At 47.6% G+C, this 15,027-nt stretch overlaps 4 protein-coding genes across 4 annotated transcripts; 3 read left to right on the top strand and 1 right to left on the bottom strand.

The window, feature by feature from the left end:
• On the top strand, positions 1–977 carry F5147DRAFT_707607 (uncharacterized protein). Its single transcript, XM_041438073.1, has 5 exons — positions 1–139; positions 191–318; positions 374–501; positions 550–798; positions 850–977. Exons 1-4 carry the CDS (start codon positions 90–92, stop codon positions 787–789), a joined length of 546 nt encoding a protein of 181 aa, XP_041290072.1. The 5' UTR covers positions 1–89; the 3' UTR covers positions 790–798; positions 850–977.
• A 778-nt stretch (positions 978–1,755) lies between these two features.
• Positions 1,756–4,154, top strand: F5147DRAFT_707606 (NCA2-domain-containing protein). The gene is made up of 5 exons (XM_041438072.1): positions 1,756–2,273; positions 2,351–3,222; positions 3,270–3,473; positions 3,524–3,717; positions 3,768–4,154. Exons 1-5 carry the CDS (start codon positions 1,889–1,891, stop codon positions 4,081–4,083), a joined length of 1,971 nt encoding a protein of 656 aa, XP_041290071.1. The 5' UTR covers positions 1,756–1,888; the 3' UTR covers positions 4,084–4,154.
• Positions 4,155–5,782, bottom strand: F5147DRAFT_616063 (uncharacterized protein). Its single transcript, XM_041432533.1, has 4 exons — positions 5,685–5,782; positions 5,371–5,624; positions 4,416–5,318; positions 4,155–4,362 (listed from the first exon to the last, which is right to left on the bottom strand). The coding sequence occupies exons 1-4, from the start codon at positions 5,708–5,710 to the stop codon at positions 4,214–4,216; spliced, it is 1,332 nt and encodes a 443-aa protein (XP_041290070.1). The 5' UTR covers positions 5,711–5,782; the 3' UTR covers positions 4,155–4,213.
• A 5,054-nt stretch (positions 5,783–10,836) lies between these two features.
• Positions 10,837–14,840, top strand: F5147DRAFT_581093 (ras guanine nucleotide exchange factor domain-containing protein; the record flags this gene model as incomplete). The annotated part of the gene is made up of 7 exons (XM_041431588.1): positions 10,837–11,247; positions 11,308–14,013; positions 14,066–14,158; positions 14,210–14,333; positions 14,384–14,509; positions 14,560–14,680; positions 14,732–14,840. The coding sequence occupies 7 exons, from the start codon at positions 10,837–10,839 to the stop codon at positions 14,838–14,840; spliced, it is 3,690 nt and encodes a 1,229-aa protein (XP_041290069.1).
• Between the last annotated feature and the right edge of the window lie 187 nt (positions 14,841–15,027).

Genomic DNA, 15,027 nt, shown 5'->3' with positions numbered 1-15,027 from the left:
TGAACGTCGAACGTCGAACTCTCACCGGCACTGGTCCTTGACTTCCTTTAGATGTCAACTTGAACTTGAACTACTATCCCGCGTCATTTATGGCTGCGACACCTTTGATGAATGAATTTCCCGAGCTAGCCTACCTTACGTGTGTATCATACACGAGCCCGCATTTCTAGCTCATTTAGATGTTGTGCAGACGTGAAGATTTTGAAGACATCCTCAATGATCCTGCTTACTTCCAGAGCATATTCCATTCCTTGCGTCAAGTCAAGGAATTATATCAAGCTCAGACAGAGCTAGGTATGGCAAATGAAGCCATCGCTCGTAAGTAACTTGAGTATTCGTTGGTATACAGCACGCCAGACTCATCTCACTTTAGAAACAAACCTATCACTGCAGGACCGTCTGTATGAGTTGCGAACTGAAACGAAAGAAGCCTTCGATAACGCCAAGTCTATGGAGTCTCGCTGGAAGGATCTCGAGCGCGAACAACGAGAAGTTTATCAAGTACGTCGCTGAATGTGGCATACGAGCTAGCATCTGATGTTCTTTCAGCGACTTGACCCTCAGTTTCTTTTACTTCGTCTTCGTCATGCTACCACCGCGCAAGATGATGCCTCTGAGGCTCTTGCGTCATCATTTGTGCAATCATCTCCTTCACCCTCCTTGGTTAACGATGCCTCAGATGTGGATGAGTTCATTAGAGAATTTAGAGAGCTTAGGAAAATCTATCACAAACGATTAATGTGGGGTGATAGGTGGGCTTCTGGACAGGTGTCTTGGGAGGATGGTTAACTGGTTATTGTGAGTTTCTCTACGCCTTCTCTGACTCAAGTTGTCTCATGAATTGTCCAGTATTTTATTTATTTATGCACACAGAGTATGCTTTAGTGATACCATTGTGATTGCAATTGCTACTTTGCCTGTCATCCCATGCAACAACAATCCAGTTTATTGATTAGAATTCTAAGGTTTGACTAACACTTCTTGTGCTCTTGAGCGGCTGTCCTCCTTTGGCTGCGAACCATACCATGCGGGAGTATCCCCCTGTATATCATCCTGAGAGTGATCGAGTCAGATATACAGATTTGTAAGGCGGCAGAACCATATGGCTTTATCACTGACACATTGTGATTGTCAGAAATACTACGCTGCATACCAAATCTCCAATCTCCATCAGCCCTGCCATTGGCACCTCTTTTGCTTTGTCCTTCTTGTTGTGCATACTTGCTATGCAGACAACCATGCCAGCCTCTCAACTCGTTAGTCAACTTTCAATATCATGGCCATGAGCGGTTGCCGGACGCTGTACGCCTGATTTGATGTTTTTATTTCCTCATCTCGATCCATGGGGCATCGGAGGTTTTCACCATGTTTCTCGCAGTTGTAGTCAATACATATCAATGGAAGTTCAGGTCAAGAATCTGCTGTTTGTGGTGCAAGATACACGAAATAACGGGTCCAGGTGTGTCCGGAGGGCTATTGTATCATAACTCTACAGTATTCTGGCCTCAAGTCACGTAATGAACCGGTGTACGAGGCCCAGGCTCGGCTTGGGCCGGCCCACGGCTAGCAGCCGGGCCGTGCACTGATCACTATTAAGAGTTCTGTGTTTTAACTTACTTACTACTTAGTAGCCAGAAATACGAATTTTGTGAAAGTGCCGACTTCTGTGGGCTGCCAGTGCGGTACCAGAAGGGATAGTACCGAATATTGAACAGTACTATACGTGTGGCCAAACATAATGCCCAGTTGCAGTTGTGTCTTTGCAACAAACATTTTAAATGATCCGACGAGTACACTCTGAAGTGACTCTTCTACCAAAACTTGCTTATTAGTCCAAACTATTCCCACTGCAGTCGTCTTGAAGCGAGACGCGTCACCCAGCTTCTTCATGACATCGAACTTCGTCGTTCACTACACTGAACGTCTGATTCCGTTGACTAGGCTGCAACTATCTACGCAGACTAAGCCTACAAGCGATGGCGGTACACTAAAGTCGACGCATGCAATGCTACAGGGCTCACTCTCTGAAGTTACTGTGCAGGAGTCTGTAGACTTTCTCTGTACTTTCTCTGTTCGGGAGGACAAACCAGGGCTACAATCCAACAGCGAGGAGCTTGTCTTTTACAATGCCGTCTTCAGGAAAACCATTTTCAACCTGTATGCGCTTGCCGTGGATCTCTACCTGAAGGAATCAAGTGCGGCTCAGCTTGACGCAGAGTGGTGGGCCGATATCGAACAATCTACCTGGTCTGTAGCGTCGTATCTCTTACAGTGTGCGTTTATTTTCATTGTGCGCTGTGAACTGCACATGTCCCTTATGTCTTTCGCTTCTTTGGGCTTGGAAATGTAGCATTCCCGAGTCGTCTTCGTAGAGTTTTGCAGTTGATTCAGGCACAGAAGATGTCTGTTCGACTGTCGGCGTTCTGCCCATCGTCTGTTGCAAGATTTTACTGTGATGCTGCGCCTATTCGGCTCAACCCCTTCACTGTTGCACTCTTTCCCTATCTGCGCAACCAGGCCTCTGCTGTGGCATCATTTTCTCCTGTTACCGCAGGGAAAAGCACGCGACCAGACTCCCTCGTTGCCTTGGCTGAGAAAATACGTGTTGGGGTCATGTACAGTATACAAAGAGTAATTTCCTTCCTGCTCTTTCCTCTCCGTCTTGCTCGAGAAGAGTGTCAGCTCAGAAGAAAGGAATTGGAGAAGGTGAGGAACGAAAGGGCGGAGGTCCTTGGAAAGCTTTTGGAGTTGCGACCCTTGCTTGCAAATGGTCTGGAGGCCGACTTCAATGGTTCAACCACTGGTTCGTCAATTGACAATCAAGCCCTTACGGCATTTCTGTTCGAGTTCGCTGTCGTCACATCAGGCGATGTATCACAGAAATCTGCTCTCCCTCTGATCGAACAACTCCTCGGTGCATTTCAAAACCATGGAATCATACATAACGCGTACCTGGACGCCCACGATCTGCGACGACCATCCCGACTTACCCTGTTATGGCCTCGCTTATTGCTGCTTCCCCCACTGATGCTCTATTGTGCCAAGCATATTTATGCTTCTAGAGCAACTTTAGCCGACCTTATGCTAGATGTGGTGAACACCGTACAAAACTTTTTCAAGGGTTGGCTGTTTGACCCTATAAAAGATGTCCTTATGACTATCCGTGCTGGTGGAGAAGATGGTGTTATTGTTAGGCGAGAAGCAGTTGCTGCTGACCTCGATGTGAGCAATCTTACCACTTACAAGTCATTCTCTGATTGTCGGTGAAGTCACTCGAGCGAATGACCCTTGCTCTCGCTAGGGAAAAACTTAGTTATGATTCTACGCAACTTGAAGCACTTTCACAACAGATACGTCAGGGTGACCTCACTGCCGTGCTGAAGATCTATGAAGAGGATATCAAAAATCCGGTGAAATCTGCAATAATGGGGACGCTTTTGAGGTCAATGTTCATTCAGGTCCAGAAGGCCAAAGTAAGCACAGCGCGCCTCTATCAGGCTACTACTCATTCAAATGTTCCTAGGTGGATCTCGATCAAGCACTGGCTGGCATCGATAAACTGTTGAAGTCTCAAGAACTTACTTTTGCATTCGTTGGTGTCGCGCCAGCCCTTGCTGTCATATATGTCGCAGGAGGATTCCTAGGAGGACTACTGTCTATAAGACCTGGCAGGTATGGGGGGAAACTTAGAAAGACCAGTGTTTGGCTTGCAATGAGGTTGAACATACTAGTGTCTTGGAAAATACGCGCTTACTCTGCATTTCTAGGCGTATTGAGCGGCTTCTGTTGTTCCAACCTAAATTGTCGCATCACCATCACGATACCGAGAACTTGCACTCGGACACCATTCCTGCTTTGACGACAGGACTGTTGGTTTTATCTCTGGCGCACCTCCGAGAGTACGCTTTGACGTCGCTACCAGCACGGTCGCGACTTCGGGAGGGATTTTTGGAAGATATCGAAGACCTAGAAGATCCTGGATTGCGTCGATCGGAAAAACTCAGGATTATCGATAGAATGTGGAAGAGTTGGGGAAAGGAGCTAGGTTGGTATACTTTAGCGGGTGGTGAATCAATCAGGTAGAGATTGGTTTCCTCTGAGGCGCATTAAAGGAGGAACCGATAGATAACTGGGGAGTCGTTGTGATTATGGCATACGTTTTCAAGACCGACCAATAACTATTACACCTTGTGGTAGCAAAAGGCAATATCGACTACGTGGGCCCAACTATAAATTCTAGGATATCCGTGCCCGTACCATTGAGGGAATATCGAATAGATGGTATAATAAATTGGCGAGCAGGGCTTAATGAAGGAGGAAGCATGAGCCCACCACCAAGACCTCTCATATGCCAAGAGTTCGCTGCAAAAAAGCACATTAAGATCAGCATCCACATAAAATACTCAAGCACGTACATAAGGGCTGCCCAAGTACAATGATGCAAAAGTAAACCCACAACCTCCCATACAATCCACTGACGCGGTATCCTGTGTATTTGTACCAGACCTTTTCACAAAGCAGCAGAGGAGCCTGCAGTGCAAAAAAGAGCGGAACGATGGTATCAAAACCTCTCCCGAGTGCATATGCAGGGAGTTCGTGGTATAATCCAGACCCGATGAATGTCCCAAACAGCAAGCCGAACTTTCCTGCGATGGACTTGCCAAAAAATCCTCCAAAGACAAAGAAAATCTCTCGAAGAATTTGGTGCCAACGTTTGGACCAAAAAATATGAAGCGAGTCAGATTGCCAAGGATGGTCTAGCACGGGAGGCCATGCTGAAGGGGAGCTTCCTAAAAGCAAAACTGCAAAGATCGTGATGAAATCGTAAAAGAGTTGGAAGGCAGCCAAAATGCAAGAGCCAGTTGCAACGTGGATGGCTGTAGAAAGAGTATATCTATAGAAGAATGGTAGTTCCGCCTTGAATATGGTGCCGCCATGAGGAGTGCCAACGCCAGGTACTAGCTTGATTAGCGACTCGAGGAGGTCGAAGATCATGTAGCTTCCGACAAATGATATAAACGTCGCAAACAAGAATGAATTCCGTTTGAGAGATCTCTCCTCACGAGGTACGTGGATCCCCATACCAAATTTCCAACCAAGACCCCTGTTGGATAAAATTACTTCCAAGGCATCATATAGCCAAGCAAGCGATGAGGTGGCTGGATCTGATGTGGCTGGTTTTGTATGCGCGTCACCATTTGCTTTGACAGCATGGGATTTTTTCGTGACACCTGGCTGAACCTCGTTGATCTTGAGCATACCCTCTTTTCTCCATGCAAAATCTATTGCCTTGGCACTAATGGCTTCTGCGAGTAGGCCTGTGGCGGTTTGAGTGGCTCTACAAGTACGAGGGAAGTGCTGTTACTTTACCTTGGCCCCAGTTGTAGATATTGTGATGTGGCTCTATCCACATGAAACGAAAGTAGGTCCCGACGGCAACTGCGACTACCAACGGAAGGAGTAGAAGACGCAAGGTAAACGTGTCTGGCCGTCTCGCCAGGTATCCCATGTAAATTAGTGGCAGAAAGGGGAATAAAAGGTATAGGATATTAATTCCAGTAACCGGTGTACGCTCATGAGGTTCGGGCACGAGCGCTCGGAAGACGTCATGGAGAATACAGTGACTTTTTGGGGAGGTTATCAGTGAGCACACGAATTCAGAATACGATGTGTAAAAAACACACCATCTATGATATATTCTCAACCACATCTATCAGGAATCTGGCCAGCGAATCGACCAATCCACCAGTGAGTTTGTGAATTAGTTCCAGTGAACGCGAGGATGACGTCTCATATAAGCTTCTAACATATTCCCGTCTAATTAATGGCTTAGTCAGCTAATACCTTGGTCAACGAGCCTAACGTGACACTGACTTTAAGTTCGTCCATCGCTCAAAGGTCCTGCGGGTTTGCATTCGTCCGATATCCGTAATTTACTACCTGCTTCATCTGTCGCCAGCATGACATGCCATTGTTGAACATAGCGCGACGTGTCACCGCACTTAGCATGTCTGGTTCCAAGTCTCGCATTTCTCTCACACAAAACCATCCATCGCGTCTGGACTCTGCAGTGCCATCAAAGATGTCCAAACTTGACTTACCCGCATTCTCTGGTACGACCGAGCCTGGCTTGACTGTTGCGAAGACAAATATGTGGTCTGCCTCGAACCCGGTAGTATATGCGATGTCTGCCCAACCACTTATTGTGCTTGCGGACCTCCGGCCGGAAGAACCAGGCGCGAGACTTTGGTAGAACTAGAATCATGATGTGCTCAAACAACTTACCACATGGGAGGAGTTTGCCTCGCACTTCAAGGATCGTTTCATGCCCTCCAGCTGGTGTCTCGGTACCCTCGCCCGCTTCTACAACGTCTCGCAAGACTTCGATGGCTTCTGCTCACTCGTCGCTTCCTTAGAAGAAGTTCGTAACATGCTTCATTCGGCGAATGATGGTTATGCTATCGGTGACTGTTTTCCGAAACCACCTCTTCTTTCTTTGCCGATCCCGTGCTTCAACTTCGTATCCAGGCCATACCAAACTTTGCGTACGAGAAGTCGAAAGTCAACGCACTGATCAACGCCATGGCAACTACGTAGTGGAGCCTCGTTGCGCAAGGCTTCACGATGCCCGTACTCAAGTCAATGCTCAAGCCTGCCTCGATTGCTCCTATGTCTAATACGCACGCATTAAATCCTCCGTCTCCTCTACCTATGCCGAATGAAAAGCCTTGAGCTCAGTAGGAGGTTGTTTCCACTGTCATCGCCATCTGACCCACCTGGAAGTCCCATGTTGCTCCTGCGTGTCCGGGTGACGAGCGATGCAATATCCCTCTGCGAGCTCTTCATCCCATTGCAGAAGACACCCTACATGAGGATTATTGTGAGGTCCTGATCTCTTATAACAAACCCGGAGTCACGTGTTTCTCCGACCAAAAGGCTGGTACCATTACCGTTATCCTACCTCCAGGTGTGGTTATGCCATCATGTGTCCTCGAGGGCGACCCCGACAGTGATAAGGATGATGGCTATTGATACTTTCCTGAACTGATTGCCGGGTTATATTCTTATTCTTTTTGGCCCCTTCTGTACCATGGACTCTTCCGTCTTTCGTACGTCTCTGACCCCCTTCCTTGTGCATTGTTGGGACTGCCTTGGACATCGGTGTTCCGTTTGAAATGTTTTTTATTAATACTTAACATGGGGCATCGGGATTAACTTGGGAGAGTGTGCACGCACATATAGAGCCCATTGTAGACATATTTTCCTCAGCTTGTACACCCATTGTCCCACAATTCAGATCGTGGTTCTGTTTAGTTTCGCATCTCCGTTTCTCGTCGTTGGCTGGCGGCGTGTTTGAAAAGAGTACTTACATTATTATTACCCTATATAATAACAAGCGGCGACCTTCGGGCGTTGTGTTTTGTTGGCACACCCATGCCATTCCACTACAAAAACAGACATTTATATTTTCTCATTTGCTCCTGAGAATAAACACGCACGGGACAATGCAATATATGGTTGACCGTGAGCAAGGCTTAAACCAATGTATGATGTGTTCTCTCAGCAATAGCCTGAGAAGGTGCAGGTAGTAGCCATGTACAGCTGACAGTGTCGTGAAGGTGGAAACAAAACGTAACAGCTGAAAAGGAGGTCACGCAGATGGATTGCAAATACCCAGCACAATTGACAGGGTGGACACAATATTTGACACGTCGAGCCAGCGGCTATTTGTGTCAGAAATCGTCACGGCGTTTGCGCCTCAACTTCCCGATAGCACTTTGAATTGAATTGATTTGTGAGCATATCGGCTCAGCCGACGGGAAGCCAAATTGCCAATAGCTGACCAGCCTCCCTCGCGAGTCGTGCGCGTGACTCGCCAGTTCTCAATCATATTCGTGTCACGTACTGACAATCAATGTGTACATACTACAGATTCAGACAGAGACCGACATGTGCTGACAACGTTTTGTTCATTTGTAATATCTATACTTGCACACCATTACTCAGTAGGAAACACGTTGAGTATGTCAAGTGGGGCGCAGCTGACACTGCCCTATGTTTATCTCACTCTTGCTAGAAGTTTAATAAGCATTTTAACTTGCTTACTATTTTCAGTGGCGAAGCCACAGATATCTGCTAGTTATCAAATAACGAAGACGGGACATATCCTGCAAAGCCGTAGGGTCGGAGCCTACAACACCCAATGTACAGAATTGAAGTGCCAGCCACAGGTAAAAAGCTCCGGGCTACCTCCTCGATTGTTTCATGGTAGTATCAGGATAATTTTGTAGATGTGAAGGAGTTGGCTACGAGCAGAGGATTTCATGAGGGTTCCATGAATGTATTACGAAAGGAGCCATCAATAAGAGCAAACATGAATGCTTGGCCATGGTGGGTGCAGGGCATTCAGTTAGGACTGATGGCGAAGGATCTTGCGAAGAGAAGTTTTCAGTTCGGATGCTGTGCCAGGTGGGTTCTTTGAACAGAGCCAGGACAAAGAGCACGGGCCGAAATGTGCGTACAAGAAGACAGGTGTCAGTAACGATTATTTTCATTCGCCCAAGGTCCGCCTAGGGAAGACTGAGAGCAGGTTGAGAAACAGCCCATAAATAGTTCAGAGGATTGACAAATAGGGAGAAAAAGCATGCGACCCGATATTATCTGTGAAGAAGGCCAGCGGGGATTTACCGGCGCCATAATGAAATATTCGTTCGTGTGGTAGGTGCGAGCTTGATCAGCGGTAAGTTTGATGTTGCTGCGAGTTGCTTGAAGGTAGTTTTGAACCAACGTTTAGGGAAGACGCCCCAGAATTGCACTCTGGTTTTGAAAACTGGACTGGTTTGAGGTAGCACCTCCGTACCAAATGATGGTTGAATGTTTTTTCTAATGTACCTCGCGGATCGTCCCAAGATTCCATTGGACTTTCGGAGCTGGGACAATCATCAAGTGTGCTCGCTTACCTAATCAAAGTTCACCTCCGTTTCACGATGTCAGTCGAGACTTGAGGGCGAACTCGTTTTTGGACCCGATCTTGTAGGCCGCCACTATGAACACTCACAGGAAGGGCGGAAAGGTATTACGGCCATTAGATCTTGGATATAGTCATGGCTCATTGCGAGGCAACGTTTCACCATAGCCTAATTGTCATAGTAATGCCATATGCACATGGACTTTGCTTAGCGAAGTTTGATCACGGAACATTGTCGGAAACACGGGCATTGAAACCAACTGTTGAACGGTTGCATTGGCGAGGCGGAGTAAAACGATGGACAAAATTAGCACCATAATGATACATAGTCATGAGCATTTTACTTGCCGGTTTCGCAGGCGTATTCCATCAATAACAAATACACGTGCGAATTTGTATGTTGTAAATTTGGACCTCTGAATCTTGGCAAGTTGGGGATTAGTTAGCAAGAGTATAGCAGTCGCCAATGTTTCGGACGAAGACTAAAGACATCAGTGGTGGTGATAGGTATGGATTCAAGACAAACAGAGTTCGGTGGACCCGGGCTAGTATACGAAGCTTGAAGGTGGGAATCAGGAAAAATCACTATATATGCATACACAATAAGTCGTAGAGCTTACCGTGGTAGAATAAATGACAACACATCATGATGGCGGGTAAGTGAATTCCGTAAATAGTTTGACTGTGTTGTCAGTAGATTCTTAGCATGCAGGTCGGCCATAGAAAGAATATATCAAGAACGAGTCTGTAACGGTCACAGGCCAAGAAGACGAGTAACTGATTAGAATCACATAAGTTACTGTTGGTGTGAATGAGTTGCCACGAATCTTCAAGGAATCAAAGTAGCACTTAACGTTTATTGTTATTGAGTCCATAATAGTGGCAAACTAGTCATTGATGCATTTTAATGGCGCATGACCACCATCACGGGGAATGTTTGGACATCATGATCACGGTAGCGAAACGTTTCCGTCAAGGCTGCGTGCCATATGCGGTATCTTGGGAATTTTTCACAAAGATTTGAATAAAGATATGTCCTCTTCAGTTGCATCCTGCACTTCTTGGAAGTCGAAGTACTTGATGAGAATTGAATCCTGTAGGATCAATTATTTTGCGGCGCGAATAGTCGTGGTTTCTGTGCTTGACACTGCTTGTAGAGTCTAGACTAAAATACTGATCGACGAGAACGCGTTGTTTGGTTGTGTTGTTGCATTAGTCTGTTCCGTTCAATCCTTGAAATTACACACCGGTATAGCTACTCGAACGGGTTGCCGCCACATATCCCGCCAGTGCTTTAACGCCTCCACGACAGTATCACGATTCTAATCTGTAACTCTACCTTTTTCTTCGTTTTTTGTATTACTGGCACGGGCCCGGCCTGTCTTGCTTCTTCTCCTCTCCGGCGTTCATATCTTGTGGCGGCTTTATCGGTCTGTTCATTCTAATTCGCTCTGTTCTTCCACCTTGAATCAGTTTTGCTACTATCCTGACACTACCTCTCTTGTTTGTTTCAATCGCCTGGCGCAACTTTGGTCCTGCGAGTGATCCTATTCGCATAGCAGAAGGCGCTCGGACTGCGGTGCGAGTGAGCTGTCATTTTTGTGCGTATCCTGTCTTGGTCCTTGTCCGCGGACGCATGTCAGTGACCTTACAGTTTATGACTATCAGTCACACAGCGCCCGTAGCTACAGCAGCCGCCAGGGATAACATCTTGCCTTGGTTTCACTCGACCATCTTGAGTGTCGGCCCGCAAAACCGTAAAAGAGATGCCCACAGCTCATCTTCACATTAATACAAACGTCAATCGTGATACAAGCAATTTGAAAAGACCGAATGATGCCTCCGCTCCAATCCTGATGAACTTAAATATGGCCGTTACCCGGGCGAGGAGTGGGTCCACGGCGTCAACTTCATCCTCCATCTCTGTCGACTCTCCCGGTCCATCATCTTCCTCTGCTTCCTCATCATCCCTCAACCTGCCTGATTCCGAAAAGTTATCCCGCCCCCTCCATTATCCCTTGGCAAGTCCGTCAGATGAGACTGTTCGCGTCTCCCCCTCTCCGGAATTCGTTCTTGCATTACATGACTTTCACCCTCAGCACCAGAATGCAACTTGTCTGTCATTTCGAGCTGGCCAGGTTATTCATGTCCTAAATCGGGATTCGAGTGGATGGTGGGATGGTGAGATTAACGGTCAAAGAGGATGGTTCCCCTCCAATTACGTCAGTGCTGATGAAAGAGTAATTTCACTGGCGGAGGAAGTCCTTCCTCAATCACCTGTATGTCGTTATCAAACCAAGCAGTTTAAAGTATTAACAACATCGTCTCGCTTGCATCAGGGATCCCGCCATGGACATACTATGTCCGCCGTATCCGCGGCTTCTTGGGCTAGCGCTCCCTCACGTGGTTCGCGAAAGGACCACAGACCGTTGGTCACTGAAGCTCTTGGATCTGACATAACATCATACTGTCCTCCTCTCATGGTCAACCTTTTGCACAGTTTATCCCTCCTTCAGAGTGCAGTTCGTTCCAACCGCATCACCCATTTTCAGCCTTCCACTGCCTGTATCATATCCTGTGTGCGGTTCATCTTGTCATCGACAGAGTGTTTGCCTAGGGAGGCACCTTTATTAAAGCGCTTCCCCACCCTCGCGCAGGAACGGAAACAGATTTTGTCTGTTCTGGCATCCCTGGTGTCACAAGCTAAAAAGGCATCGGATGAGACGCAGGATGAAGATTTACGGGAGACGGAAATTGAAGGAATGTTGAAATTAGGTGGCCAGGTCTTTTCACAAGTTCGGCGTTTTCTTGCTGTCGCTGTACAATGTGGCATCGACTTGCCGGAAAGGCGTCAGCCTGTGACTCCGGACGAAGCCATCGCTAATGCGTCTGGCTTACAGGGACAAGTGAGCCCTGCCGGACCTGAAGACAGAATCCCAGCATCAGTATCTCCCGATTCTGTCACTCCTTCTCATTTATCGTCTCGTCTAGCAACTCCCCGACAACCACACTCACCTGATGGCGTCCTGCAAAAGACGGCCCCGCGGACCAAAAGTTTGGGAGATCTGAGGTTGCAGCGGAGATTAGCTGCATATCAAGATTCGGACTCTACCATTTCTCCCCTCCTGCCTCACAGAACGATACTATCCCGGTCGAAGAAGGATCAATATCTCGTCTTCGAGCGTGTCGCTGGCAAACACAAAGCCGACATGCCATCCATCAGCAGTATTTCGTCATTCTCGTCGGTTTCGTCTGCGGAATCGCCGAAACCACCGGCAATGCCCCCTTTCCCATCAGGACCCTCGACATCTTCGAAGGTGATGGAGGCTCTGAAGTTTACCCATGACCAGTACCTTTCTACTATCGCCGCCTTCATCGGTCATGCACACTCTCATTCACGATCATCACATGCTTCTAGTACAGGTCAGATGTATGATCTCGTGCGAGAAGTGGTGGAGATGGTGTGCAAGTTGCTCACTATCGTCGAAGCTGTTATGCGGCATCCCGAGATTCCACTCCACAAGATTGGGAACTTAAAGTCCGCAAAAGAGAGACTCTACAATGTCACTAGCTCCCTTGCCGAATCCGTGCGATTACTCACGGTGCCCCTTCCTCCTGACCTCACAGAGGAATCCGAAAAGGCATCCTTAATACGATCCGCTACAGCAGCATGTAAAGCGGGTGCTGATTGCGTTTCGGCTGTCAAAATCTGCTTGAATAGGGCTTCAGGAGAGAGGCAATTTATCATCCAAATACCTACAACCTCCGATTCAGACCCTGCGCCGTTCACTCCAAGCAAATTTTCTCGCAGGACTGGTCAAACCCCGGCCCTTGGCTTGCCTACGCATCAAAGCTTGTATCACAATGGCATCGACGAAGATGATCTCACCGTACAGACTCTGACACCGCCTTCTCCTACCCCCAATGCTACTAGCGTCCGAGATAGATCTTCAGACACATCCAATGCCACGGCAACCTCTTATCCATCAGACGGTTCGCATGACACTCAACCAACAACGCCAGAAGGCGGCATATTATCTATGAGCGATCCCGACTTGATGAAGCCAATGGAACCTGTATCATCACCTTCACCAGCAGTTGATGATGGACGCGCGGACGAACGGCAGGATCGCCAGACTATGGACGCATTCGAGGAGCGGTTGATAAACGACGAGCCTGTCACACTACAAGTCAAGCGTGATCCTCTTGGTCATGACTCCTCTACAAACGATGTCGTCCTTAACAATGAGGGTCACTTGGTGGCAGCGACAATGGAGGCGCTGTTCGAGAGAATGACACCCCATGACAGTATCGTAGATCCTGCGTTCTCAGCGGTCTTCTTCCTCACCTTCCGCCTTTTCTCCACTCCACTTGCACTTGTGGAAGCACTCATCAACCGTTATAATATCATGCCTCCATCCAATCTCTCAGAAGACGAAATGTCGATTTGGCAGCAGCATAAGGGCATCCCAATCCGCTTGCGCGTATCCAATTTTGTGAAGACGTGGTTGGAGATGTACTGGCGGTCTGAGATCGACGACATCGCTCTCTCGCACCTTTCGTCGTTCACGAAAGATGCGCTCCTACATTACTTCCCTGCGCCCTCCCACCGGATTCTTGATTTGATTTCCATGCGGCAAGACTCCAACACCAGTCTTGTGAGCCCCAAGAGTGAACGTGTTCGCGACCCTGGCATGTCGATCAATCCTCCGTCATATACACTATCCGAGGTTCCACGACCAACAATGACGAAGGCATTACTGGCCACGCTTCGTGGAAAGAATTTCGACACGGTCGCCATCACTGATTTTGATGCTCTAGAGTTGGCAAGACAGTTGACAATCATGGAATGCGACTTGTACTGCGCGATCCAGCCCGAGGAGGTTCTTGAGACGGGACAGGAGGGTACAAAACCGCCTATCAACGTCAGAGCTGTTTCCTCCCTAAGCACAGTCATCACGGGATGGGTTGCTGAGAACATCTTGGACGAGCATGATATCAAGAAGCGGACATTACTCGTGAAATTCTTCATTAAGGTTGCCGATGTGAGCGAATACGAGATTGTTAGCATTCTCCCAACCGACTGTTGCCTTTCAGCGATGTACTTCATTACACAACTTCAGTACTCCTCGGTCCATCCTAGCGGCTCTCGACTCTTCCACGATATCTCGGCTTCATCAGACTTGGCTAGTAAGCATCGTTCATATTCGCACTGTTGTGTTGTTCATAGCAAATTTTCAGGGTGTTCCACATAAAAGTAAAATGCAGTTGGAGTCTTTGCGTCGACTGGCAGATCACGGGCGGAACTACCACCAATACCGAAGCAGGCTTCGCAACATCGCACCTCCAGCAGTCCCATTCTTAGGTACGACAGTCCTGTTATCTGAAAGCCCTTGTATATTGACCGGTGTGAAGGTCTTTACTTGACCGATGTGACTTTCTGTCGCGAGGGAAACCCGTCATATCGCGAGTCTCCCAATGCACCAGGGAAGAAACTTCTTAATTTTAACAAGTACCACAAGCTAGCTCGGATTGTTCAAGGTTTGTATTCCCATAATTACTGTGGGCTTCTTGACTGAAGGTTTTTTTAGACATGCAACGATTTCAGGTGTCATATAATCTTAAGAAAATTCCCGAAGTGCAGGAATACCTGCAGATGGCATTTGAGAAATCCAAACATCACGGCGACCTTCAGGATCTCTATAGACGAAGGTTTGTGGAGTTTACAGCTTCTCTGAACGTCCACTGAGTTGGTCGTTGTAGCCTGCTTGTTGAGCCGAAGCAGCCTGCCGACACACCTCCTCCTAGTGACATGCGGCAATTGTTCAACTGGGCAACACGTTCACAGGCACAGCCACCCACATCTACCTAGTGTTGCTTCATTCCATGTTTGCTCGTTCTGTCTTCCGTCCTTTGTTTATTCTATAATCACTCTTGCATTTTCCCCAATACGTGCCCATCCACTGCATTTTGAGTCATATTTTTGCTATCTGTTTTGTACTCCCACGCACGCATGGAAACCTCTAGCTAATTTCGACCCTCATCCGGCTCTGTAATAT

Source organism: Suillus discolor (genome assembly GCF_016758755.1).
Source record: "Suillus discolor strain FC423 chromosome Unknown F5147scaffold_48, whole genome shotgun sequence".
In the NCBI taxonomy this organism is placed as follows: Eukaryota; Fungi; Basidiomycota; class Agaricomycetes; order Boletales; family Suillaceae; genus Suillus; species Suillus discolor.
Note: the sequence above shows the minus strand (reverse complement) of the source record. Positions and strands in the feature narration are given on the sequence as shown.